The sequence below is a fragment of the Rhinolophus sinicus genome, chromosome 4 (genome assembly GCF_057876585.1).
Source record: "Rhinolophus sinicus isolate RSI-liver-muscle chromosome 4, RSI-T2T, whole genome shotgun sequence".
NCBI classification, from domain to species: Eukaryota; Metazoa; Chordata; class Mammalia; order Chiroptera; family Rhinolophidae; genus Rhinolophus; species Rhinolophus sinicus.
In genome coordinates, this window is record NC_142504.1 from 112,075,786 (window position 1) to 112,097,625 (window position 21,840).

Here is a 21,840-nt window from a genome sequence, read left to right on the forward strand (position 1 = left end):
CTTACTTGGCAATCAATGTTTAATCCTTGGAAATCCATAGTGTACCTTATTCCATTCTTCTGAAAGGATTCTTTCACAATTCACTAATGAATGCTTATTTGTCAGAGACAAGCTCCATTATTTAGTTTTTATATTTCTCTACATTTCTGGATTATTGGCAATTACTGACTCCCTTGGAAAGATATACATCCTTGGACAAAAATATGTTGAATTTCTTGCTCTCCTGTAATATTTTAAAAATGAAGATTAACATATAAAAAGTAAAATTAAAAATCACCTCAATTCTAAATTGATAGAAAAAAAAAACTGTCTACACTTTGGACTGTTTGATTAATCCAACAAGTTGCACATGGGAAAGAAAGCAGTTATATTTTCTTCATCTGACTGCCTAAAAAGAATTCCATCCTTCATTCAAACTTAAAATCTAGGAATAGTAGAGCATGTCTGCGTTATTACCAGATGTTAACGTAAGGTCTATTTATGAGTGCCTAAGAAATCCAGGCCATCAATAATCAAAGTTTCAGTCTCTCATCCGGGTCAAAGCCCCTGCATATGTTGGGTTTGGCCCTAGGCAGGGAAGCCTGCAGTGGGACTGGCAGTGTCTGTGTCTCTCATTCCCACTTTGCTCTCACACGCCTGCCCCCACTAGGCTGCCTCTGGCTTTTTCAGGGCTGGAGTAGATGGCTGGAAAAGAGGAAAGAAAGGAAAAGTCCTAGGCTCTGGCATGGATGTTCAGACCTTGGGACTCCAGGGGCCGCTAGATGCTCAAAGGCTGTGTCTGCCACTGGGATCCTCTCCCCGTTACCCACTGACCTCCCCACGCTGCCTTCTTCTACAGCCCCTTTCACATGGCGTCCTTGGCATCTTCTCCCCCAGCCAACTGGTCCTTCAGATGGGGTATTTTTTTTCCCCTTAATGGTGAAGTTCAGCCCCTCTCTGCAGGGCCCACTCATGACTCATCCTAATGACTGCTGCTTATTGGAACAAATTCTGAACATGCAGGCAATTACCAGTGAGGACCTCCCTGCCCTGTGGCAGCAGGGTGCTTTGACTTTTCCCAGCGTGAGTGAGGCACCCATCTGTCCCACAATACAGCTGACACATGTTATGGTTTCTCTGAGCCCCCTTGATTTGGCTTCACGTGGGGCAGGTAACCTCCCCCTCTTTCCCAAGGCAGAGAAACGGGGCCAAAGGGCTCAAGTATCACGCCTGTTGTCTCAAAGGGCTCAGGTATCAGGCCATTCACCCATTACACACCCCCCAGGTGGGGCAGGGTCTAATGGCCAGGACCAGATTTCTCCGTATCCCAACCCTTTTATTTTTCTTTCTAGTTATTTTATGTGTTTGTTTTAGGATGAGAGGAAGCTAAAATTCCTTTGTTTACAGTGTTGATGCCTTAGGTAAAACTGGACAAGAGGAAAACCCCTATTTCTTGTACATCTTGTTACTGTGTGTACACATACATACTTGAAATCATTATGCACATAAAATTGTATATTTTTATTCCCCATTATATTAGCCTCATTTTTTTTGTGTCATAAAAATTTTTCCCATATAATTTAAAGTCATACAATATTATACTCTAAGGACTAATTATAATTTATTCAATGAGGGCCTGATTATATAGATTATTTTCAATACTTATTAGAAGAAATAACAGAGTGAATATTTTTGAACCTAAATATACTTTCATATATACCTTGGTATTTTCCTAGAATAATTGTTATGATATATAGGATAGATTTTAAGAACTGGTGTTACATTTTGGTAAATTATCCTCTCCCAAAAAAGTCACGAAAAGGATTCTTTCACAATTCACTAATGAATGCTTATTTGTCAGAGACAAGCTCCATTATTTAGTTTTTATATTTCTCTACATTTCTGGATTATTGGCAATTATTGACTCCCTTGGAAAGACATACATCCTTGGACAAAAATATGTTGAATTTTTTGCTCTCCTGTAATACTTTAAAAATGAAGATTAACATATAAAAAGTAAAATTAAAATTCACCGCAATACATTTACATTTTCCTTCAGCAATGTACGAGACTGTCATTTTAACCATTTCTATATGAATATTCTTGTTCATTTAAAAAAATTCTTTGGGTTGTTGTGTTCCCTTTTCCGTGAGTTTTCTTTCTTTGTATATCTTGATCTTAACTTCTGGATTATTTCCTAATTTCATGTTTGCGAACACTTACTATCGTTTTATTTCTATTTGCCTTTCTGACTGCTCCCTTATTCTCTCCTCTGTTGGTCTTTCTGCTCTTTCTCTTCCATAAGTGAAACTAGGAATCGTTTGGATGTCGGGTCTGTAAACTCAGCACACAAGTCTATTCATTTCATTTAAATTATTTATTTCCTAGAACTATGAGCAAAAGCAATAGCCTTATCCATCAGGAGAGTTTGCTGTGGGCAGAACCACTGTCACATAAAAGGGCTGCAGGGAGGACTCAGGAAGTTCTGATTTATCAAATGATATTAAGCAATTTCAACCAAAAAAAAACATTTCCTCTGAACATTTGTAGCTTTGCAATTACAGAGCGCTGAGTGTGGGTAGGGGAAGGCTGGGAACTTTAGTTATAGAGTGCTACTTGGCTAAGTGGGCATGGCTTTAAGAAAAACTGTGTAGGAGTAATACACTCCCCGCTGAGAATGAGTCAGTGAGCTCTCTTTCAAGTCCCCATGGGGGCCTGTAAAATAGAAAAGAACTTGTGATTCCATCTACAATTTTAGTGACTAACCATTAAGGGTTTAACTTAATATTTTTATGTTCTTTAGAGAGAGAGAAGGCTGTACGAATACTAAATTACATTTGAAACTTACAGTTACGGTTTAGCTACAGGGTTAATAGCCATATTTGCAATTCTTTAGAAATCTTTAAATATTACGCAGTCAGGACATGTGTTATAAGAGATGAAATGGTTTGCCTGCTGTTGTAGAACTTTGTTACTTGTAGATTTAATTAGTGATTAATGCCTGCTATGAAATGGAGTCTAAAGGGACATTAGTTTTATTTAGCCTATCTCATCAGACTAATTTACATCTGTGCATGAGATACACGTGAGGTATACTCACTAAGTACATATACAAACACGTATATAAATATGAGGTAAAAACATATATAAGCTTGCCGATTAGTCCCTGTAATTTTTCTCTTTAATATTTCCAGGTACATTTGAACGCCAGTCTAGAGTTAGAAGACCTTGATCATTTTTCCTTTTACTTTCCTCTTGATTCAGTTCTCTGAAATAACCAGTCGTCACTACGTATCAACATCTAAATAATCCATACAATTGCTTGACAAAGAAGTTCAGGCCTCCCATGGCAACCCTGTTATATAGAACAGGGCCCTGAATACTTGCATTATGCTCATTCATTGTTGCATTCGTACAGATAATGAGTATCAGCCACTGTCCTTCTGCCAATCCAAATAAGATCTGTATTGACAGTGGGTTCATGGAGAAGGTCAGAGTCACCTCTTAGGCTCAGAAGCCTTGTGGCTGGACTCTGCAGGTCCATTCCTGCTTCTTCCACTTCTTTTCACTTGGGCCTGGGGACTGCTGTGAATGTCTTTCTTCACATTTGAGGGACGTTGCCAACCTGCTGTCCAGTGTCCGTGCCCACTTACTTCCTGCAGTGTGCTGCCACACTGCTTGGGTTTTAAATAGATGTTCTTGATGGCTGGGTATGCTCTGAAATACTTTATATAGGAGCCAGATTATAGATTCCTCTAAGGTTTGGGAAAACTTATCTCAAATGTTTTCTGAGCCTTTTTTGTTCAACTTTTTAATGATCATTCATTCTATTTTTCTAATTTTTCTCAGTTCAGTTTTTGATAAAGTATATTTAAAAAACTCAATTTCTTTTGTCTTTGTATATGTTGCTATAATATATTTCTTAGGGTTCTTAAATCATTTATAAATTATCTACTCTATCTCCATCCATTCCTGGTATTACTAATTTTTTCCTCCTGTCATTTTTCAAATCAATCTTCTTAGACTTTTACCCATTTTTATATGTAATTTTAAAAGGAACATGTTTTCTCTTCATTTCTTTATTTTTGTTAATTCTTTTTGTTTTGCTTTCAGTTTTTAAAAATCTGCTTAACTGTCCCAAGTTGCATGATTTGTAATTTAATTAATTTATTTTCAATCATTTTATTTATTAAATGTATCTAATACTATAAATTGGCCTCTAAGCATTGGTCTAGCTGAATCTTGCATAGTGTATGAGATGGAATCATAAAATATGGTGAATGTTTAAATTTAAAAAAAATATTACAGTAAAAGACACATTGCCATTAATCCCTCAAAATACTACCCCTCGCTTAAACACACTTATCCCATCATTCTTGCCACTTTCTGAAGCAGTTCTGGAAGTCCTCTTTCATGAGTGTCTTTAGTTGTGCTGTCGTGGCTGCCTTGATGTCCTGAATCAATTCAAAACGTTTACCTTTCATGGTCATTTTAACTTTGGGGAAGAGCTAGAACTCGCACAGTGCCAGATACAGTGACTAGGTGGATGAGGACACACCATAATGTTTTTATTTGACAGAAATTGCCATATACCAGAAGCAATGTGTGACATGCAGTATTGTCCTGATGGAGGATGAAGTAGAGGGGCTCACAAAAGAGGACTTCCAGAACTGCTTCAGAAAGTGGCAAGAACGATGGGATAAGTGTGTTCAAAGTGAGGGGGAATATTTTGAGGGAGATTAATAGCAATGTGTCTTTTACTGTAATATATTATTTTAATTTAAACATTCACCGTATTTTTTTATCACACCTCATATACATATACATGAATACACACACACACACACACACACACACACACACACACACACACTGTTTGAATTTAGCTGTTCTTTTGGCAGAGATGGGTACATGAGGAATCTACTTCCTCTTCTTCCTGGGCACATATGTGTGTGGCTTTCCCAGTCACCATTCACTTATTGGTGACCATATGTATAAGTCGTGGCCAAAGGAATGTGGGTGAAAGTGATGGCTGCACTTCAGGGCTGGTCATTGTGGACTTGTGAAGTGAAGTAATATTCTAGTGTACGTGTCAAGTAGACAGTGTATATGCAAGCCTGGACTTCAGTATCTGTCTTTTAATCCTTTATCATAGTTGGAGTCTTTTCGTAATTCTTTGCTGTATTTCATATAATCTAATTCTGATCTGTTGTTTAGTTCATTAGTTTCCTCCTCAATAACGTCTAACCTATTTAATCCATCCGTTGAACTTTTAATTTCTAGAACTGCATTTGGCTTTTCAAGAAGTTCTACTTGGTTCTTTTCCAAATCTGCTTTCTGTTGTCTCAGTGTATTGTTATTTTCTTATAATTTATGTTCCTTTAATCTTTTAATGATATGATTGTTTTATAGCATTTTCAGATTTCTGTAGCTCAAATTCTTGGGATGCTACTTTTCCTATTTTTGTTTATTCCCCTTCACATTGAATCATTACTTGTTATGGTTTGAAACTTTGTTTTTGAGCTAGTTTTGCCCTTAGATTGATTTTTCTGTGGGCCCATGAACTCCAGGCTCTTGAGTCATTTGGAGTTTGTTTGTTCCATGTATTCCAAAGGTTTCACTTGGCAATTAGGTTGAGCTTGCAACTTGGTGGTTACCTAGCTCCTCTATAGCAGGGCTTGCCAGTCTTTGAGTTGTGATTTTTTTTTTTTTTTTTTTTTTTTTTTTGTGAGAGTAATTTGTTTATACTCTGTCATGGGAAGAAGCAAGCTTGCTTTTTCACTTGGGTGTAATATCACATCTACTGAACTAACATGAACATTAAAACATAAGCACTACATGTTAGGGCTTATATCTTTGTCCTATTTCTTACTTTCTCAGGTTGTAATGATATTTGTATGCATTTGTAGCGAAAAGCATTGTTTAAGTTTTCTATGTCATTGGAATTATTAGTGCAATAAATCTTGTTACATTTATAATGTCTATTAGACATCCAAATGTAGATATCAAGTAGATAGTTGGGTATGCAACTCTAGACCTCAGTATTCAATTGAATTGTGTGTGTGTGTGTGTGTGTGTGTGTGTGTGTGTGATCATAATCCTTATAAAATAGAGAACCCTGTTGAGAGTTCAATTGGGGTAGAGATATGGTAGGTGAGTGATGTGTTTGACTTTCTAGAGGTCATTAGTGACCTTGAGAAAGAAGACTAGTTTTCTGGAATCACATGAATAAGTACTAATGAATAGAATTAAATAAATAATTGAGGATGGAGTCGTGGATAAAACAACTACAGAAAATTCTGTCAGAAAGTTTTACTTTGAAGGGGACTAGAGATATGCTATATCTTAAATTGGTCATAGAATCAAAAAGGTTTCTGTTTGTTTTTTTGTTTATTTTTCTTTCTTTCTTTTTTATGCAAAGTCCTTGACTTTTACAATTAGTTAATATCTAAGTCTTTTCAAATCTTTCATTTTTGTCTTGTGTTACCTTCAAATGTGCCCCTATCACACATATTCTTGCACTGACTAAACTCTGTTCCTATTAGTTGTTCAGTTGCCTACATCTAAAACTTCATCTATGAGGGTAGAAACAGTGACTGTTTAGTTCACACTAACCACCAGCAACTTGTAGTGTATCAGAATGCTGCACAAGGGCAAAGGTGGTTTTTAAAATCACTTTAACAGGTAGATTGTTTAAGGTTGGAGACAAAGAGTATGTATTATTTTACTATTGATATGGTACATACGTTTTGGGAACAGTAAAAATGTAATACGTGGAATGACATTCTATTTACTCACTACAGAACTTAAACAGACATTAATACATTGACTGCTTACTGTGCATGTTCCTCCATGTTCTTCCATGTGCAGCCAGTGATTAGAGTATAGTGAGGACAGTATATTCTTGTGATAATAATAAGCAGCAGCTATGAATAAAACACACACACACATATATATATGTATATATCGTATGATATATATATATATATATATATATACACACACACACACACACACACACACACACACACACACACACATATACATATATACAACAGTCCTTGGAGGGAGGTGCTATTATTTACTATAGTTAATACAGTAGGAACAAATCTTTACTATCATGGATGTCAATTCTCCTGGGGTGAAATGCTGAAATCTATTGTTCAATTTGAGCTGCATTGACCCTAAGCTAGCATGGCCTATCCAGGTAATGTTAGTAAGTGTTCTATTAGTGGTCTCACGTTATCAGTAGATGTCTAAGCCAATGCCTTGTTCCCAGAGAGCAGCATTAAACACAGATGCTGAGTCACTGCCCTGGAGTAAACTGTTCTAGACATGCCCAGTGTCGTCTTCCCATTTGTTCTCTCACTTCAGTTTGCGATATCAATAGCTCCTAGTTATTACACATGGTAAAGTCCCATTGTGCACATAAGGTGATCATAAAATAAACACATTACTACATTAGGACTGAAACAAGAGAATTATCCTTATTCTACTGCAAATCCTTGTTTCTGGCCCTATTTCCGTAGTCTGAGAACCTATGATATTAAATTTGATATTTAAATTTGTGATTGGTTGTTTGTGAATAAAGCACAATACTTATTTTTATATAACTAGAATTGCTGTATCTCCATGTTAATGCTTTTCTTATGCTGAACAATCTCCATAATGTCTGGTGATATGTATATATTCAATAGTTTATTTGGACACTAATCCTTTCTACTTCATTTGAGTGTTTTATTATTAAATACGTTCATGATTATGTATACCAAGCTCGCTGTCCCTCTCTCTCCCTCTCTCTCTACTGTCCAATCCTCTCCACAATATACCACAATCTCCGTCACTTCTGGCCTTCACATATGCTCATACTTTTGCCTGGAGAGACTTTCTCTCAATCTCTCTTCCTCATATAGTAATTTTTACTGAACCATCGAATTTCAGATTCATTGTTCCTTTGTCTTGGAAATATTGCTTCCTTTCCTCCATGCTGTTAGCTGCTTTATATATCTCCCCTTGAGCATGCCTCTAACACAGTCTTTTCCAAGATGGGTACCTACTTTCTCCAGGTTTAATTTTTTTCTCTGCAAACAATACTGCAGGTTGATTTTATATCTATGCCCTTGGTGCTTAGAGTATCAAGTCCATAGACGTTTGTTAACAAATATTTGTTCAATGAATGAATGAAATAGAGGGGAGGAATGAAAGAAGGAAGGCAGGAAATATGAAGAAATGGTACTTTGAATAGCAGGCAATCTTGGTTTCTCAGTGTCTGTCCCCTTGTTCAGTGTCCCTTTCTTGATGGAACTCGAATTTTTCATGTATTCTCCCTTCACCTTACTTTGCTGACCTTCATCTGTGGGGGCGGGGGCGGGGGTCTATCTTCAGCCCCATAACCTGAATCTATTTAAGCTAATCCAGTCATGTAGGCTTACCTTTTTTGATCAGTGATGGGTGTAAGCATTAACACATGGCACAATTTTAGCCATTTAAACGTGAAATGGAATTCTGGGAAGATACTAGAATTCTTTTTTTCACTGTTGAGAAGATCCTACAAGAAGGGAATTCCCCTTTCCCTCTTGATGTTATCATAACTACATGTGATTTCTAGCTCAAGAAAAACCCACACACTAAGAAGAGTATATCATTTAGAACAGGCTGGGTTATGCTACAGTAACAATATGCCTGAAAAATCACAGTGGCTTCAAAGAACACAGTTTATTTCTTGTTCACTCTACATGTCCATCCAATGACACAGTGACTCAGGAACCCAATGGTACAAAGGGTTCATTTCAACACAATTGCAGAGGCATAAAAAAGAAGGCATAGTGAACAGTGCACTTCAAATGCCCGAAGGTAACCAACATCCCTTCTACTTAATTACATTGCCCAAAGAAAGTCACATGGCCATACCTTAGTTTGTCAGGGGGATGCATAATCACCCTTTTAGAGAGGAGCATCAAACATTTGTGAAAAACAATACAGGCTACCAAAGTTTGCAAGGCAGAAATATGGAAAGAGCCCAGTCCCTGATGAAGTTCTCGAACTGCTAAATTAACCAACTAATGAAGTCACTTCCAGGATTTTTTTATGTAAGGTGAAACGTGTTCTTGTTTTGTTTTGTTTCCTGTTAGTTGCAGGAAAGATATTAACTGATTCAGCCTCATTGTAATCTTCTCCTTATTGGTTTCTCTATTTCTGTCATTCAAGTGAGACAGAAGTTACTTTTCCTTTTAGAAACTCTATCTTTCACTCTCTTGATCAATGTTTTCCTTTACTTTCCATGCCCCTCTTCCACCATTTAAAACAAAACTTAGAATTTCAATCTCTGTATACCAGGACTTTAAGATCTTTACCCAGTCTGCCCATATCACCTTGCTCCTCCCCCACCCATTCCTCCATACTTAACGCTCCATTTTTCACTTTGTTAAAAGCTCTCCCACATGCCCATGCCTTCCTCCCTCCGATATGTCACCTTCATGTCATCTTGCGTTCAATGTTATCTTTGTCTTTTACTTTCTAATAAAAGTCTGTCCATAAAAAATATATGAAGTAATATTCCCCCAAGCATGTCTCCACATATATTTTCACGAAGATAGTATTTTAGATCTATCAGATTAACCAGAACAAAATAAAAATAAATAGCAGTTGATATATAAGAATAAATAAATCTTATGCTCTTATCATTTAGTAGTAATTCAACAATTTATGATGATGTAAGTGATGTGTACACAAAGGACATATTTTAAACAACACGATTATTCTTTTTATTTGTCATTTGAAAAATCCTATCAATTTTCTACCCCTAAAAATGTATTTAAAATGTTACTTATATTTTAAACACTGGGAAAAAATACATATTTCAAGTAATTGTGGACAGTCATGGATTTTAATCTTTTTTTTAGTTAATCCTAAACTTAAGATAATTAAAAATTGATAGAATTAAAATTTAAGAAGGGTAAGTTTAGTTTAAAAACCTAATAATATTTTAGAAAATAATATTAAATGATGTGTTGGCAAATTGGAAAAGTGATCATCCTTAGAAAAATTGTTTGATGTATTTGGTGCTTGCAAATTAAACATGTGTGTACACACACACATGTTTTATAGGTAAATCGAGGTCACATCTTTTCTGTTAGTAACAGGTTTGACTATCTTTCTAAGGTCTTTACAGTATTTTCAGTATTATTTCCCAAATTCTACAATTAGAGGTCCAATTTCCTACAGACCTGACAACTAGTTAGGTTAATTTTCACATCCCCACACAATTTTAAATTGCTTTTACTTTTCATATATAGGTGCATTCATTGTCTACTGACTGCCTCGTAGGAAAATAGAACCTTAAATGCATAAATAGGTATAAATTTCAACCTGTGATAAAGGCTATGAAGGAAATGAAAAAGTCAGATGAAAGATAATTTTAAAATAATACTATGAATCATTGTTTACATTTGGTTAATCAAGAAAGCATCTCAGAAGAAATTATATTTAAACTAGGACCTGAATGATAATTGCAAAAGATTGAAGTTAAGAAATAACATGTATTATAATACTTTAATATTTCCTGTATGCCATTTTGCTTTTCCTTCAAATAGATACACATAAACTTATTTGATTCATTTTTACCAGCCTCTCATTGTATCACTTTAAGTTATAAGAAAATGTATTTTAGTCCCTTCAGCTTCCTACAATCAAAATCGTTTAAGTCTCAATACTTTATGTAGCAGCTAAAAAAATTAATTCTAGGTAGAAAGCAATATCCTTACTTAGAAGAGCATGAACTAATACATGAGTTTATCAGCCATATACAAATGTAAAGCCTGCTGTCAAATCCTATACATCATTAGAGAATCAGTCTATTTGAGAAACTAACATTATCCTATCAAAAATATTTGTATATAAACATTGTATATGTTTATTTTCTATATCGAGACCCAATATTATTCATAGCCACTTATAAAAGGACTGTGAGTCGTGTGTACTGTCAGGTTGTATAGCTTTTGATTTACGGAGGATTATACACTGACAGGTAATCTGAAGTACCATGTGTTTTTGAGAATTAAAGAAGAAACCCATCTCTCTCCAGAGAGTAAAATGGGGGTGGTGGTGAGTTAATGAATTAAAACGTTAAAGAATTTGTGAAGCCTTGGAAGATAATGCCTGAAAAGAAGATTAAAGCCAGCCATGGTATATTGTTCTGATAAAATGAAAAGTGTAGCTAGGTTGGCCATAAGCAATTTGTGTAAACGGAGACTGAATCGGGAAGATAGAAAAAACAGTAGAGAGTAGGTGTGTGAAGAATTTAGTGTATAGTAGGTATTTGGCTAATTCCTTTCACTCCAAACTGATTAAAAAAAGAAAAATCTTTGTATTGATAAAATATTTTTTCTCCTAAAGTGATACCCAGTTTTCACCTTTATTAGACTTTCTAGAAAGTAAAGGTGTCCTGTGAACATAATTAAAATGTTTGGCTATATATAGATAAAATATGATATATTTTCTCAAGTAACAAAACATGGCCAGGCCAGGTTAGCAAACCTCAGCTGTAAACAGGACGCCCCAACTGGCCCAGAATGTTGTGCCACCCTCACCCCGTACCCGCCAGCATATATATTCCTTGTGTATTTTTAAGCGCTAAAAAAAAAATTCTAGACCATCTCTTCCCACTCAGGGAGACTTCTCATATTTCATTGATCAGTTTGGTTCCCTTCTACTTTCTTAAACGACAGTTACTGGCAAGAGTAAAGCTTACTACACTTGGCATATACTAGTGGTCCTCAAATTTTATGCTGAATCAGAGACATTAGGAAAGCTTCTTAAACCCAACGTTGCTGGGCCCCAAGTAGGTCTTGGATGGAGTTCCCAGGTGCTGCTGAAGTCTTGGCAACCATGCGCTGAGAACAGACTTTGACTAATACATACCGTGTTTCCTCGAAAATAAGACCTAGCCAGACCATCAGATCTAATGCATCTTTTGGAGCAAAAATTGATATAAGACCCGGTCTTATTTTACTATAATATAAGACCGGGTCTTAAATAATATAATATGATATAGTATAGTATAATATAATGTAATATAATATAATACAGCATAATTAATGTAATATAATATACCAGGTCTTATATTAATTTTTGCTCTAAAAGACACATTAGAACTGGTCCAGCTAGGTCTTATTTTCAGGGAAACACGGTATCCAACTCCTGGGCCTGAGAATAAGGCGACCTTCCCAGAGCAATTGGTCAAGCAGTAGAGCAAGAATGCTAGGGGTCTACCTACAAGGGTGACACAAGGTTTCCTTCCTTCCTACCTCCCTCTTTTCTGTCTGTCTGTCTGTCTTTCTATATATACACCTCAATGGTTGTTTTTACTTAACTCCATTTAAACCAGTCTAAGAGAATTGTACATGCCTACTGACTAAGCGCTGACCTTCAGAGAAGTAATTTTGCTAAATCAAAAATGTGTTTAAATAAGTCAGAATGGCTATCATCAACAAGACAAATAATAACAAATGTTGGAGAGGCTGTGGAGAAAAAGGAACCCTCATACACTGTTGGTGGGAATGCAGACTGGTGCAGCCGTTATGGAAGGCAGTGTGGAGGTTCCTCAAAGAATTACGAATAGAATTGCCATATGACCCAGCAATCCCTCTCCTGGGTATCTACCCAAAAAATCTGAAAACATTTAGAGATAAAGACACGTGTGCTCCAATGTTCATTGCAGCTTTGTTTACGGTGGCCAAGACATGGAAACAACCAAAATGTCCTTCGATAGATGAATGGATAAAGAAGTTGTGGTATATATACACAATGGAATACTATTCGGCGGTAAGAAAAGATGATATAGGAACATTTGTGACAACATAGATGGATCTTGAGAGAGTAATGCTGAGCGAAACAAGTCAGACAGAAAAAGCAGAGAACCATGTGATTTCACTGATATGTGGTATATAAACCAAAAACAACAAAAGAACAAGACAAACAAATGAGAAACAGAAACTCATAGACACAGACAATAGTTTAGTGGTTGCCAGAGGGTAAGGGGGGCGGAGAGTGGGGGGCGGGAGATGAGGGTAAGGGGGATCGAATATATGGTGATGGAAGGAGAACTGACTCTGGGTGATGAACACACAATGGGATTTATAGATGATGTAATACAGAATGGTACACCTGAAATCTATGTAATTTTACTAACAATTGTCACCCCAATAAATTTAATAAAACAAAATTTAAAAAAGAAAAATGTGTTTAAATAGTTCTAACTAGGTGCATAATTCCTAAGAAATTTGCAAATTTGTTACAACTCTTTCAATAAGTTCTGCTTTTTTTTTTTTTTGGTGGCAAATTATTTTTATGTGACAGATCAAGAAAATCTTTAATTAAATGCTCCATTGTCATTCCAAATAATAGAATTCCGTTCCCTATTAATTTCTCTGTAAAAGAATAAGGTATATATCTTCATCTTTGAAAAACTGTATCCTGAAGAGAAGAAATGAAAAATATGTTCACATTTCTAAATGTGATTTGTGATGTAATTCTGTAAAACACTGCAGTGAGGGCATGAGCTCGCATGTTGCTGTCAGGACATTGAAGGATCCGCGGCAAGCCTGCCCAGCCAAATCTCCTAGTTCCCAGCTTCCCTTCATCATTCTTCAGATTTAAACACCGTGGTTGTGATTCTGACTCCTTTGGGGGGCTGGGGTTTGCAGGGCAGCTGCAAGATTCCAGGGAAGTCCTAGTTTCTTGACACTCACATTGTCAAAGGATATTGGGAGGTGCATTCTTTGGATGGTGGGGGCGGTGGTGGTCCGCATTGGAGACCCCCTGGCTTCCTGAGAGAAGAGTGGTGGCCAGCAGCTTCTCACCGGGTCCTGCCCTCCATTCCACACCCCTCTCTCCGCCCCAGCATGTCTACGTGTTCTGGTTGGAATTATGAGTTTCACAAAGGCCATGAGCTTGCTGGTCACTAATGATATCTTATTAAAATTCACTATACATCAGCTTTTTTCCTATAGTAACACATGCTTCACACTCTTGCATTTTCCTTTACTTAATAGAATATTGTGGAGCTATCATAACAATATACAGAAAGGCTGCCGTATTATACTTAATGGTAATAGTTCTTTACTTAACTCCCTATGATAGATTAGTATCCAATCATTCCCTATCAACAACAACAAAAAAAAAACACTACAGTGAATACCCCGTATATATACAGCATTTTGCACAATTGCATGTGTATTCGGAAATAGAATGTCTGGGTCAGAGATTATGTGCATTTTTTTAAAATCCATGATACAAGATAAAGTGTAATTCTCTCCATTAGAAACACAATTGTGTCTCTCTCATTCCTTAAGTTTGTGTTACCTGGTTATTTGTGTGTCTTTCTCTTTCTTTACAGTCAACCTTCTGGAATTAAAATAAATGCCTATGCTCTTTGTCTCTATTTCCTTTCTATATATTTCTCAACTCACTGGACTCTAATCTTTGTCTGTGCTCAACCACTGAAGTGTTTTGGTTAGAGCAACAATGATCTAAATGTTAAATTTAACAGATCTATTTTGATTCTTTTCACTTCACTTAAGCATTTCATACTGTCAGTCATTTCTTCTTTCTTGAATTTCTTATTATATTCCATTTTCTTAAATTTCTTGTTATATTTCACAGTACTCTGTTGTTCTCCCGTCTCTGGAGCAGCCCTGCCTTTGAACAGTGTGGATTCATTTTTCTCTTTCAATTCCTTTGAGGTTGGTGATCTTGGGATCGTAACCTCAATTCTTTTTACTTTTCAGTGGAATTTTACTGACTTTTATAACTGTAAACTGCAAACTTCACCTCTAACCCGAGTTCTTCCATGTTTCTCTCTGCCTAGCCAGTACAGACTAGAATATTCCGTGACTTACTGAGTTGTCCCTGGTGTTCCACAAGCACATACATCTCAGCTTTTGCAAACTGAATGTGTCTCCTCTTCCAAGCCCCTCCTCTTCCGGTACGTCCTAATTTGGTGAAGGACTCCACCACCACTCAGGGCTGAAGCAGAAATATGGGTTGTTCTTAACTGCATCCCTTTTCTTACCATCCCCATCCTACCAATGGAGAAATTCTGTGGGTTCTTAACCCTTAATAGCTTTGACTGGGTCACTACCTCTGTTCTCTGCTGCTACTTCCTTAGCCAGGCCCTTGACTTTCACCTGACTCATCACAATAGCCTCCTTTCCTGTGGCCCTGTTGGTCAATCCTTTATGCTTAGTCTTTTTTTTTTTTTTTTTTTTTAATCATTGACGTATAACATTATATTAGTTTCAGGCGAATGACATAATGATTCAACATTTGTATATTTTGTGAAATGGTCTCCACAATAAGTCTAGTTAACATCCATCACCACACAGTTACAATTTTATTTTCTTGTGATGAGAACTTTTAAGATCGACTCTCTTAACAACTTTCAATATATAATACTGTATTATTAACTACAGTCACCATACTGTAGATTATAACCCCAGAATTTATTTATTTTATAACTGAAAGTTTGTACTTTTGGTCATCTTCACCCATTTCACCCCTATTCTCTACCCCCAACCTCTAGTAACCACCATCTATTTTCTTTATGAAATGTTTTCTGTTTTTATATTCCACATATAAGTGAGATCATACAAATGGCAGATTTTTTTTTATGGCTGAATATTCCACTGTGTGTGTGTGTATATATATATATATATATATATATATATATATATATATATATATATAATCTATCACAATTTCTTTACTCATTCATCCATCAGTGGACATTCAGGTTGTTTCCATATCTTGGCAATGAACATGGGGTGCAGATATCTTTTCGAGTTAGTGTTTTCATTTCCTTTGGATAAATACCCACAAGTGGAATTGCTGGATCATGTGGTAGTTCTAGTTTCATTTTTTGAAGAACATACTCTTTTCCATAATGGCTGCACCGATTTACATTCCCACATCAGTGCATAAGGGTTCCCTTTTCTCCACACCCTCGCCAATACTTGCTATTTCTGATCTTTTTGATAATAGTCACTCTGACAGGTGTGGGGTGATTTCTCATTGTGGTTTTGATTTGTATTTTTCAGGAAATTAAATATCCTTGGATTTTTTTTAAAGTATTATTATGAGGAACTAGAAGTGTTTTTCTTTATAGTTTTAATAAAGATGCTTTCTACAATGACAGTACAGTTAATTCGTACAGAAAATTTTAACTAAAAATGAGAAGCAACATTAATAATCTGAGACCAATTAATGTAGCCTGTTAATTCATATCTTGTATGGTGTTAATTATAACAAGATGGATTCAAGAGCCAATCACTTCATGATAAATCTGCTTCTGCACAGGACAGGCCGCTCACTCCAAGTCTCTGTGCTGCATCCACATGCTCTCAGAAGGGTGTCAGGAATAACATGACCACAGCAACACAAAACCTTTCTCTTAGAAGAATAATTAAAAGCAGACAGTCTGCTAACTCTTAATCCTTCTGCTGATTTAGCAGATGAACAGCTCTTCTTGCACTTAGTATTATTATATTCTGCATTTATGGAGATGTGATGTCCTCTTTTGGAAAACATACATCAAACTTAAATTTCCATAACATGCAAAATGGATCATTCACTTAAGAACACAAAGAGTTTGCATTGTGTTTTAGCCATGTACAAATTCATCTTCATTTATAGTTGTCTGATAATCATAACAGTTAATTGCAGAAATGCGTGCGTTCCAGATGAAGAGAGCCATCGTCTGAATTCTTCCTGAAATGCTTTTCTCCTTTGTCAAAAGAAGTCGCTACTCGTCTGACTTTATCACGGTAAATTATAAACAATGGAATCCTTGTGTTCTTTTGAAAGGAACTGTTGGGCCTTCAAAATGCCCACCATGAACTAAGCAGACAGTGCCAGGCGAAAACAGAGCAGACTCATGCAAACAACCGCGGGGATCCAAATGAAGGCGAAGTAAAGAAACTGAGATTCCGAGTAGAAGAACTAAAACAGAGGCTCAGCCAAAAAGAAGACAAGGTACCTTATAAGGCAACCTATGCTAGACAACTTCAAAATAATGTTTTATAGCATATAGGAAACAAGTCCCTCCTTTATTCGCATATACCATTAATTGGGATCCATTTTAAACACTAATAAAAAATTATGACTGTCAGGGAAGAGAAAAATGTTACATAGACAATGAATGTGCTCACTTCTGTGGTGCAAACAGTGTATTTTTTAATGCATGTCCTACAGCTTCTATCAAAGTTTCAGAAATAGCCAAAGTAGAACCAATGAATCACTGAGGTAGGAATTTGTAAAAATTTATCATGCGTGCACCAAAAACATAGTTTGTCAACCAGGGGTACTCAAAGCCAACATGGAATGAGGCTCAGGAGTTTACAGTTATAAAGCAGCTTCTAGAGGGGGGGGGGGGGCTGTTTATTCTTTATAGTGATTGGTTACAATGTTAGAATTTTTAGTGGTTACATCATATTGACCTTAGGAAATAGTTCAAGTTCTGTCCATGATCTCACATAAGCAAGAAATGACCAAGATTAAGTTAGTCTTGGAAAATAAGCTAAATTAAGCTTTGTTTGTGTGACTAAACTGGTTCTGTCTGCTCAGGGAACCTAATAATATTATATGTCAACTGCAATTGACAAAAAATATATTGAAGAAAAGGAAGGAATAAATACAAAATATTTATGAAATCTAACTTGGCAGATGTTGCAAGGGGTTCCTATTCTGCCCGTGGAAAATGCTTCTTTATTTGGCCCAGGTTCTGCTCCCTGAAAATAGCTGTCTGTTCTGTAGTTTCCTGTGGTCCTTGGTTCTCCTCTCCAGGAGGTCCTTTATTATATGATTATTACATACCATAGCCATATTTGAATATGGCAGTGGAGATTCCCTCTCAGGAGGCTGAGAGCGTGTTCAGTCACCTCCCTGCCATGGGCACATATGGAGGAATGAAAGACTATTTCCAATCTTGAGAAACCAGTCTCTTTTATGCCACCTGTAATTTTCACAAAAACGTAGAAGTCTTTTTTTTCTATTTGATTCCAGTAAATTCCACAGGTCTACTGTCATATCTACAATTCTTTTGGAGACATTCCACTGTCTGCGTTATGTGCATTCCCTTGAATTTATAAGGTATTCTGGTAGGCGCACAATCTCATTTTCTTCTCCCTGGTGCCATTTTATTTAGCTTAAAGAATTTACAGGGAAAGACCTTAACAGATGCAGAACTTTTAACAGGCTTGATGGCCACACCATAGATGCGGTCCTTGCCAGAAAGCTCAGCTTTAATTGACCGTTAGTGTTCAAAGGTATTCTTAGTTTTATATTTTACCATTTGAAAATGAAAATCAGACCCTAGAACTCACAGTACTGCTTAAATGTCTGTAATACCTTTCATATCGCTTCGAAAACTCGACTATTCTTTTGAGTTATCTTTCTTTTATATACTTGTCAAATGCACCAATAGCAAGCAGGAAATACCAGCTACATACCTCTTCTCCTACAAACCACAACCTCTTTCTGTACGTTATCTGTCTCCCAGGGTATTGTGGGAAACTAATGTGCCAGATGTTTCAAGACTCCATCAAATGGGGTGCCATCATTCCAACCTCCAGTAAGTTTCCTTACCATCTACTTTTGGCACTGGAGCCAATTTCATGTAATTTAAATTTTTGTTGTTGTTTTAATGACCATCATAGACCATTAAGTGTTCCTGTAGTAACAAACAAATTCAAAATGTTTTTTACTATAGTAGATTTTTTAAATTTAAAATAGTCACATCTTGTATATCACATATAATGACAAAATTTAATTGAAACAAATACCATGGTGCAGGACCCATTACATATACTCATGTACCCACATTTAAATACCAAAATAACTGACCACTTTAATAAATATGTCTAGTAAATAATATAATGCAATAAGCAAAGTTGTTAGAACAGATGCAAACTGAGCTCACAAGTTTATGTCTGTAGAAGTAAGGTGTATAATATACACTATTACTAGTCTTAGTAATGTGTAATGGGTGTTCTGCTCTGTAGCACTAGTTTTGGGAAGGCTAAAGGACAGAATGAGATAAGCTTTGCCAAAGAATCTTTTAAATTTTGTGAAACAATATCACATCACATAAAGAAGGAAAAATAAAGGGAAAAATTCAACTATCACCGCACCGTGGTATTATATTACTTCAATATATTAACTTCCAACACTTAGGTACTTTTATGCATAATTGCCATCATTGTTTGCAAATAATGTACTCTGCTTTGTCAATATAACCAGTTTTCATGTTGTGATGCAGTACTATTTGATTCCTTGGATGTAAATTTATTTAATCAATTAATCCTCCCTCATTGAAAGTCATTTGGATTTTATTTTCCCAATATGACTCTACTATGACTACTTTTATGTAGAGACCACTTTTCTTATTGGGAAAAAAAAGTTTTGTCAGTGGAATTCTTTGGTTAAAGGATATGAATATAATATATCTTTTCATATGTACAGTATTACCCATTTTCTATGCTTACTCTTGACTTTTCTCTATTTTTTAGTAATAGCTTCTATAAATACGTGGACTTTCAAAATTGTGAATAGTTTTGTGTTAAAAGAAATGTAAATCAGGGGTAAAGTAGTGCCTAGCCTGTAATGCGTATAATTCACAAACCAGGCTACAGAGGATGAGAGTTAGCTCATAGTAATTGCAAAATAAAAGGTCTATGGCAAGGAGAAGAATCGCTACCTTTTAGATGACATTTATGCTTTAAGTAATTCATAGATTTCTTCATTAAACTAGTGTTTATTGATTTAGGTGCTAAGTACAATTCTAGATATAAGATTAATAAAGATAGATAACATATATTCCCAGTTAACGTCTAAAGCAATGATTTTCTAACCAAGCTGCATATAGAAACACTTTGGAAGATTTTAAAATACTCATATGTAAGTCTCATCTCCAGAATTCGAGTCAATTTGTATGGATGGGGCCTGTATATGAGTATCATTTAAAAGCTTCTCAGATGATTCTAATGCTCAGTCAAATGTCAGAAGCACTGGTCTAATGAGAAAAGGCTACCACCATTACGTTTCAAATCCATAATTTTGGTCTCCACTGAACACACATTTGTGATAACAGATTTTACCAGTAGAAAATACAATGGCTAGCCACTGAGAACCCCATTATAATTGGTACCTGTTAGAATTGTAATATGCAAAATTAATATAAGCCTTCTACTTTTGATAGAATTTCAAGAGATGGAAAATCACTTAAACAGAAAGAATAAGATACTCGTGGGTGCTGTAAGTTCACATGGAAACTCAGTGTTTTGCTAAATGCATTGCTAGTATGGCTTTACACTTAGCAATTATCACCTTATTTGTTCAGCTTAGCTAATTCTGGCCTCACATTGTAATGCATTCTGGTGTCAAAAAGGTGAATCTTTGCAAAAGTCTGATATCATCAGCAATGATGAATGTGAGAGACACTTTGCTTAAACCCACAGAACATTAATTATCTAAATTAGCTGATTTTTAAACAAGTCTTTATTTGGAAGGACGCAGAAATCCTTTCCTAGACCTAAATGTATTTTGGTAAAATCTCATTAATTTACACCCTGCTAATTTTAAGAACTGAAGTTCACATTTATCTATGAAAAAGATGTGGTAAGTGTTTCAGGTAAAATTAGAAAGAAATAACAAAGAAAGAGGCCAGCTGCAAGTTCACCCAGAGACAGGCATTAAGCACAGACCCAGGATATGAACGAAACTGTCAAAACCTCCCAGTTCATTTAATATTTAGTATTTGTGTTCTTAAGTGGTTTTTATCGTAGCAGAGGGTATTCAAACACAAATAGATGTACTTAAACGTAACTAAATGTCAAGATGGTCATATTCACAGGGTTCCTAGAAACAATTTGCCCTGTTTCTTTTCCTTCCAGTTGCATGAGGGCCATTTGTAATTACGTGTTTGTTTTAATTATTTATTGTCTGACACCCTAACTACAATAGATGAGCAAGGACCAGCTCCAACTATGCCCCTACAGTGCCAGCGTTCAGTAGAGCTGTCTTGGATGTGTCTAAAATGATGCCACCATAGTCACAACAGCACGGTAAAAATCCAGCAACCCAGTGTTCCCGTATTTCTAATCGAAATCATTCTAATAATCTCATTCCACGTTCATGGATAATTTGAAGGCGACCATTTCCCACAATCATGTATCATGGCCTTGCTCTCTCTTCACTTCACCAGCCACCTCCACTGTCCAGCACTTCCGCTCTGCGTCAGAACTTAGGAATAGACCAAACCCATCATCATGCAGCCATCTTCTCAGCCAAAACTCGTGTTTAAGTTGTGTGTGAGTAGAAAATGTAGGCTGAGATAGGACGTGAGTAAAACCAAGAAGTTTTAAGGCCTTTATATGGAATGACTTACACCACAATCTTTTGTGAGCTTTTTCTTGTCTAACTTTTGGCTTTGCTTTCTTTGTAAAAGTGAGAATCCTCTTTGGATTTCTTGCGGTTAGCGAAAACAGGTACTGATGTGGGTCTTTCGTGTGAGAATTTCCCTGGGGAAACAAAGCTGTTACACCACTAAAGTAGGTCTTTCCTCAAAGCCAAGTGGTGGAGCAGGATGTAATGTAGGGCCTCAGCTCCCGCTCCCGCACAAAAGCGCAGGCTATGGCAAAGCCAAAGAGGAACAACAATGGAGCCATAGATAGGGGAGTCATACCACTATATTCTCGCTGGTGGCTGGTTGAGACACAAATCCAAACATCTGCCAGTACCCCAACAAGGGGTCTTCCTGCACCCCAGTCTCGCTGGCGGCCGGGCGAGACACAGGAAGTAGGATCCACA

The 21,840-nt window shown here is 36.3% G+C and overlaps 1 protein-coding gene across 5 annotated transcripts in view; it reads left to right on the forward strand.

Moving 5' to 3' along the window:
• CCDC102B (coiled-coil domain containing 102B) overlaps nt 1-21,840 on the forward strand; it is a 203,578-nt gene that overhangs the window by 134,627 nt on the left and 47,111 nt on the right. For 4 of the 5 annotated variants that reach the window (XR_016021211.1, XM_088798036.1, XM_019729363.3 and 1 more), the window contains exon 7: nt 16,840-17,007. The exons of the other annotated variant lie outside the window; for it this stretch is intronic. Coding sequence is in view for 3 of the 4 variants with exons in the window: in XM_088798036.1 (XP_088654162.1) it covers nt 16,840-17,007 (168 nt within the window). In the remaining variant the exon portion in view is untranslated. The remainder of the gene's footprint in view (nt 1-16,839; nt 17,008-21,840) is intronic. 5 annotated transcript variants of the gene reach the window in all.